Below are 6,888 nucleotides of genomic sequence, written 5' to 3' on the forward strand. Positions count from 1 at the left end.
GTTGTGATTCTCCCCTCACCATGAAAAGTCACAGCTTCTACATTTTGAGGATAGGACATAGGGACGACATGTCCACCACAGGCTGGTTCCTTCCTCTCTGTCCCTTTTAAGTATTCAAAGACTGAAGTCCTAGAAGAAGAGAGGAAGAGAAAGCAGGAAAAAGGAGCCCACATTAACTATGAGAAAACAGAATGAGGCGTGCTAGAGTCTCAGGCTCAAGCAACCGAGGTTTATTACCCTACAGACCACAGGAGTGAACTTTGAAAGAACTGTGTTAAGTGAAAAGAGCCAGTCACAGACCATACATCATGGGTTGTGTGAAATGGTGGCAGTAGGCAAATCTACTTGTCAAAAGCTAGATTAGCATCTGGAGGGCAAGGGAGACAGGTTGGGAGGAAGAGCCATGAATCTTAATGGGTATAAGTTTGTGGGGTATGATAGACAATATTCTAAAACTGATTGGAAGTGAATTAAATGGTGAAAGAATTGTATTCCATAAAAGCTGTGATTTAAAAAGAAGGGGAAAGAAACAAAGTTGGTGTTCCGTGGCTGCCTCTACCCCTGCCTGGGCCATCTTCACTTGGAAAACCGTGGCCACGCCTGAAGGTGTTTGCAGATCGGAGGCTTCATGGTCAGCCCGTAGGTTGGTGTCAGGTCCACCTTGAGGCCTGGTGGCACGCTGAACTCCAGCTGATGCAGCAGGATGGCTAAGAAGAGGAAGACTTCCCACCTGGCCTGTGTCTCTCCAAGGCACCGACGCTTTCCCAGGCCAAAAATCATGACCTTTTCACTCAGAGTCTTGTTGATGGCTGTGCTGTCCTCAGTAAGAAACCGCTCTGGACGGAACTCAAACGGGTCTTCCCACTGCTTCCTGCAAGAGGAACAGACAGGATCTGAGTAGGTGGGCTCTGGGAGGAACAGGGAGCTATGTCCTCCCAGCTTCTGTGAGAACGCAGTGTTAGAAAAGACAGGAACAAGAGCCTGTGGGGAAGGAACCAGACTTGGTGTTTATCTCTTTTGTGATAATTCTTTGTGTTTGTTTGCTTTGAGACTTGTCTCCGGGGTCTAAAGCTGGCCTTGAACTCCATAGATGACCCCAGGTCACCTTGTATGGGTTTCTGTTCCTTTGACTTTTCTTGATGTAGTACTGGGAGTTGAACCTAGGGCCTTCCACAAGACATACACTACCAGTGTTTGGTCCTTCAAGGAAATAATGCTTTATCTAAAGAAAATTTAAAAAGGGATAACATGTTTCTCTCCCTCCTATTTCCAATAGGCCAGTGGGAAGGGAGATCACTGGTTTGCTTGGCTAATGCTTATAATCTGGTACTAAAAATAAACTACACAACATGAATGGGGTTCTCATGTCAATATGTCCTGGTTTGGATGGATCAATCTGCCTGACTACAAATCAGAGTGGAGTTTTCCAAGGAGGTCATTAGACCATTCCCATAAATCATATGATGTATCCTCATTATCAATCCAACTGGGATGTTGGGACATGGGAAAACTTCCTAATCAATTTCTCCTTCCTTCCTTCTTTCCTACCTTTCTTCTTTCCTTCCTTCCTTTCTTCTTTGAGACAAATATGCAGCCTAGGCTAATCTAAAGCTCAGACTGGCCTTGAACTCACTCTAATCCTCCTGCCTCAACCTCCCGAGGAGACTGGATTACAAGCATTCACCATTCACACCAGATACCTAGGTACGTTCTTCTGTACCCTGAGTTTGGGAAAGTGGCTCTAAGTTTTGTCAATTGGGACAGGCTATGTATCAGTGAGTGTTGGTCTTTACATAAGCAGTTCCCGAAGGAACAGACAACCTTCCTGATTACTGAGCATTCACCTTCCCACCAGGGCTAAGTACTCACTCGTCATGGTTGACCTGCCACTGGTTTATGAAGATACAGCGCTCCTTAGGAATGTGGAAGCCATTCAATGAGGTGTCCCTCGTTGTGCTGAGGAGAGAAGAGAGCTCTGTCCAGCTCAGGGCTTGGAGAAGCTGTGGTGTGGCGTGTTCTTCCCTCCACTGCATCCCAGTGTCTGATTACCACAGTCTCCAAGCCCCATCCTGGGAGGTCATGTGAAGGGCAGGGAACATGGGGGGATTATCCTTCCTTTTGCTGGGATCCTGTCCTACAACTTCAACACTTCTTTACTAGACTTTCCTTGTGCTCAGATGTGCACTGGGGCAGTCTCTGAAGCCAAGCAATCAGGGGTTGGGCCTTGCCCTGGGGAGTCTGCAGATTTTGTACCAGGAATAACTAGCCTATGGGGTGGGCAGAAGTGAATGTTCACTCTCAGTCTAGGAACTTGGGCTGTAAATCTTACAAATCCTTGGAGGATGAAGCTCTACTTGGCCGATGGGCCAAAAGAGGCTTCTAGATGGAAGAAGACTCATGTGTCAGGAGTGACCTTAAGCAAAGGTAGAATTTGGGAGCCAGATAAATGGATAGACACCTTTCCAGGCAGAAAGTCCTGTTTAAGCAATGTCGACAGATATCTAGATTACCCTTGTGAGGGACGGTGAGGAGGGCCTGGCAGGAGCAGAAGATTCCATAGGGAGCAAACACAAGTGGAGGTGAGTGACGGCTGAGGCCATAGCGTCTGGACTGGGTGGGGTAGACCAGAGATTGATAGGCTCAGATGTTGAAGTTACCATGTTCATGAATGAGATACAGCCTGAGTTGTTTCCAGAGCTCAGGAACAGGGTGAGTGAACAGTATGACAACTTAGGGGGTACAGAACATGGCTCTTACCTGTGGGGAATGGTGAAGGGGACAAAGGATGTGTATCGGAAGGTCTCCAGGATGAAGGCCTCCAAATAGGGCAGCTGAGGTCTGTCAGAAAGCCGTGGTTGCCGATCCCTGCCAATCACTGTGTCTGCAAATCACAGGCAGAGCTCATGGGGTGTTGTCTGTCCCACACTCATGTGCCCCTGTTATACTAGGGTCACTCTATGTTGTCCTATGTTTACTCACATTTCTGAGACCCCATGGTCCACCCACACCTTATGTGGACATGTGGAGGATGCTATGTCCTTGGACTTACATATAATACACACATGAACACGTATTTGTAGATCAACAAGTGACCTGAAGGCTCACAGCTTTAGTTGAAAGCAACACATACCCAGCTCCTTGTGGATCTTCCTCTGTACATTGGGCTGTGTCACAAGGAGCAAAAGGCTCCAGGAGATGGCTGTTGTGACTGTGTCAAATCCTGGGCAGCAGGGAGTAGGAAGAAGGAGAAAGGACAACAGGAAGAAGGAAAAGAATTTAGACGAGCTTCTCCATAAACAGAGCAAGCCCTATTCTCTCGGGCTCCCATCCCTTTGTATGCTGAGGGAAGGGCTGAGTCCTCAACAGAAACTTGAAGCCAAGCATGGTGTCTTATACTTAGAATCCCAACACTAGCCTAGTCTGAGGCAGGAGAATTGTCACAAGTTGGAGACCAACCTGGGATACAGGGATGAGACTTTGTCTCAAACAAAACAAATTAGAACCAAAGAATCCAACCCCCCCCCCCAAAAATCAAATAAACAAGAACCTAAGAGATGCTTGTTTCATAGTCAACGGCTGGAATTACAAACTTGGGCTCCAGGTTGTAGACCCTTTTACTTTCCAGGTAGGGAAACCCAGGCCGAGAAGGAGAGGGGCTTGGTTGAGTTTCTCCCAGGAGTTGGTTACAGAACATGAAGTCACACCTTGATCTTATGGCAAGTCTCTGTTCTGTGTCACCTGCCATGTGGTTGGTGAGTTAGTAGCTAGGGTGGGTATGGGTAAATGGATAAAGAGGCAGGGGTGAGGCTCCTACCAGCTCCAAAGAGGTCATTGACAATGTTGACAATCTTCTCGTGAGGGATTTGGACACCGCTGTCTTTGGAGTTCTCAGTGTGCTTGAACAGGGCACCTGTGATGTCCTGGATACTGTTCTAAAGGACACAAGTTTAAGGGAACTTTGGCATTTTGATGTCCAAATGCCAGACTATGCCCCATCCCGTTTGTGATGTTCTCGGTGCCCTTTGGGAACTGGACTGGGACTCAAGAGTTTTGAATTGGCATCAGCCCTAAATAGAGCATAGTCATTTCATGTGCCACAAACCCTTCTTTCCCTAACCCCAAGGGTCGGGTTTCAGAGAAGGAAGAAGTATGTGAGAACCCAGGGAAGGAAAGTGACCCGAAGCTGGAGTTTAGCCCCTGTTGAGGTTCATGTTCCTACAGAACAATAGCCTTTAAATGAACAACACCCCATATTGCAAAGCTCTGCCAAGGCTCCATTCACCTGCCTTTGTTTTCTGGGGTTTGGAGAAGCTCCTGGGGGGAGCAGTAGGGAACAGGGCATGACTGCAGGTCACAGGTGCTATGAGTGGTCCTGAGCCTTCCCTGTATTTGGCAGCACATGGCAGTCTGAGTACTGTGGAGTAGGATGTGAGGGGATGTTCTCTGGGCCTGTGAGTGATGGGTTTACTATCTGCCTCCCAGTCTCACCTTGTTGAAGTCTTGATAGTGCTCCTGGACGGTCTTCTGTAGGAACAGCACAAATTTATCATTGAAGTTCTTAAACCTCTTGAGGGCTGGATTGGGCAGGTAGCGCAGGATGGGGAAGAAGTCCACAGCATTCCCTGATGAGACATTCTCTACAAAGTCGTTGCTGCTCTTCACGATGCTCAGCATCTCTTCACTCTTCCGGGGGAAGTTCTTCCCAAAGCACATGGCTCCAATGACATTAACCACCGTTTCCACCACTAAATTGACAGGTTCAAAATGCCCAACCTCTTCCATCTGCTTCTGGAACTTGCTGACTAGATGGTTAGCCTCCTTGCTCACATGCTCCTCTAAGTAGCAAGAGGATGATGACATCGGGTCTGAGGCTATGGAGAAACTCTTTAGAGCATCCATGGCTAGGCGGCGGCGGGCAACCCACACAGGTCCACTGTCTGGGTTGAAGGTCATGCTCTTACCGTTAGTGATAAGTGTGAAACTGTAGAGGTCTGGTCGGCCCTTGAAGTCATCTCCCTGCTTCACCAGGGCGTGCCGGATGGTGTCCAGGCCACTCAGCACCACCACAGGCGTGGAGCCAATGAAGATCTGCAGCACGTCTCCATACTGCTTGCTCAGCTTGGTCAGTGACAGATGTGGGTTCTTCCCTAGGGTCAGCATATGCCCAATGATGGGCCAGCCCCAGGGTCCAGGTGGACTCTTCAGACCTTTGGGGACCCGGGTTCTTAAAGCCTTGACCACATAAAATACTATACAGAAGACGACAGTGGCCAGCAGTAGCTCTGGGGTCAAGGAGATGTTCTGGAACAATGCCATCTGTACCAGCTGCAGGGGAAATGGAAGGGTGGGTGGTTTAGCATGGATTCTGAGCCTCCCTTTATTCCTTCACTCTCTCATTCAGTTGGGACACTTTCTGTTTGACTTTCAGCCACACACCAGGATAGTGAAGATATACCTGTCATGTGTCCTGCTCTCTCAGGAATTTGCCCTCACCCCATCGCAGAATTCAAGGGCTGTAAAAGAGCCTTACAAGTCTTACGTTTCCCAACTTTAGTTTCTGAATTTCCACTCCAGGCTCTCCTGTCTATATCTTCTCCCACTTCCTTTTCTGAGATGGGAGTAGATGCAAATGAAGCTAAAGACATCTTCTCAACAGCCCCAATTGCAGAGTGTTTGCTGTGCTTTCTGCCAAAGGGTCTAAAACAATGTGTGATCCCTGTGGGAGCCCTATACACAATCACAGAGCAGAAAATGTCCCCTTGCCCAAGCAACAGAAGGTCAGTGTCCCTTGAATCATCCCAATGATCTGTGACATTCCCCTCCCTCCATGACTCTTTATCAATACCAAGCAGGGATATCGCCTCTAAAAATGAGCCTTCATTGACCTCCGTGCTTGGAGACTGAAGCAGGCGACAGCCAGGTCCGAGGCTCCCCAGTGCTAGGCAGGTATTCTCTCCCTGTCTTCTTATTCCAAGCAACTGTCCTTAGAGACAGCCTATTTGAAACTCTTTAATTAAAGACAGGGGGATGACTCAGTGGTTCAAAGCACTTACTGCTAAGCATGACAACCTGAGTTTGAGCCCTGGAATCCACATGGTGGAAAGAGAGAACTGACAACTGACTCCTGAAATTTATGCACTAAACTGTGGCATTCATACAGACAGACGGAAGCATCTCACACACACACACACACACACACACACACACACACACACACACACACACACACAGAGAGAGAGAGAGAGAGAGAGAGAGAGAGAGAGAGAGAGAGAGAGAGAGAGAGTTTAAAAGGATAAACTAAGGTTCAGGACTGAGAAGCAAGAAGCAAAACCTCAGACCTCCTTCGGTCTTCAGAGGGTCCCCATTTCTCCATCTCTGAAAGTATTTAGGGTATAGAAGCTGATTTCATGATCAGAAAAGACACATATACCTGAAGGGTAGGAGCTGGAGATTGCAGAATTGTAGGCGCCAATCCAGGATGTCTGGGTTCAGGTGAGGGGCCTTTTATAACACCACCCTCTCCGGACTGGCCCAACTGTTTGAGTCACTTGATATCAAAGCTGGTTACCGCGCAAAGTTAAAAGGATCAATTTTTGGCTTTGTGTCAAGATCCCTCTGCCCCACGTTCTACTCAGGTCTTTGGGCCAGAAGATGTTCAGAATCCGTAGAGATAAATATTCAAGGCATTTTAGGGTCCAGGGTAGAGAATACAATCTTTCAAAGACAGCAGAGTCCAGGGTGTAAAAATTAAGCCTGTGGGCACTATACCCTTTTTTTTTTGCATTGTACCCCAGGCCAGGCCAACCAGGGGCAGCTCATGCTCTCTGTGAAGACAGAGAAGGAGTTGCATTATTCTACTGACTTTTCTCCATTGACAAACTACCCGAC

General features: G+C 47.9%; 1 protein-coding gene across 1 annotated transcript; it reads right to left on the reverse strand.

Annotated features, from left to right (window-relative positions):
• Nucleotides 1-215: 215 nt before the first annotated feature.
• LOC119808956 (cytochrome P450 1A2) lies at nucleotides 216-6,452 on the reverse strand. Its single transcript, XM_038321551.2, has 7 exons — nucleotides 6,431-6,452; nucleotides 4,489-5,325; nucleotides 3,815-3,932; nucleotides 3,131-3,220; nucleotides 2,758-2,881; nucleotides 1,870-1,956; nucleotides 216-871 (listed from the first exon to the last, which is right to left on the reverse strand). The coding sequence occupies exons 2-7, from the start codon at nucleotides 5,314-5,316 to the stop codon at nucleotides 577-579; spliced, it is 1,542 nt and encodes a 513-aa protein (XP_038177479.1). The 5' UTR covers nucleotides 5,317-5,325; nucleotides 6,431-6,452; the 3' UTR covers nucleotides 216-576.
• Between the last annotated feature and the right edge of the window lie 436 nt (nucleotides 6,453-6,888).

Source organism: Arvicola amphibius, chromosome 3 (genome assembly GCF_903992535.2).
Source record: "Arvicola amphibius chromosome 3, mArvAmp1.2, whole genome shotgun sequence".
Lineage (NCBI taxonomy): Eukaryota > Metazoa > Chordata > Mammalia > Rodentia > Cricetidae > Arvicola > Arvicola amphibius.

Coding starts and splice junctions, on each gene's coding strand:
- LOC119808956 (XM_038321551.2), bottom strand. CDS start 5,316: ATGGCATTGTTCCAGAACATCTCCTTGACCCCAGAGCTACTGCTGGCC. Junction 3,933..4,488: donor ACTATCAAGACTTCAACAAG/GTGAGACTGGGA, acceptor TGTGTCCTTTAG/AACAGTATCCAGGACATCAC. Junction 3,221..3,814: donor CAATGACCTCTTTGGAGCTG/GTAGGAGCCTCA, acceptor CCTGCTGCCCAG/GATTTGACACAGTCACAACA.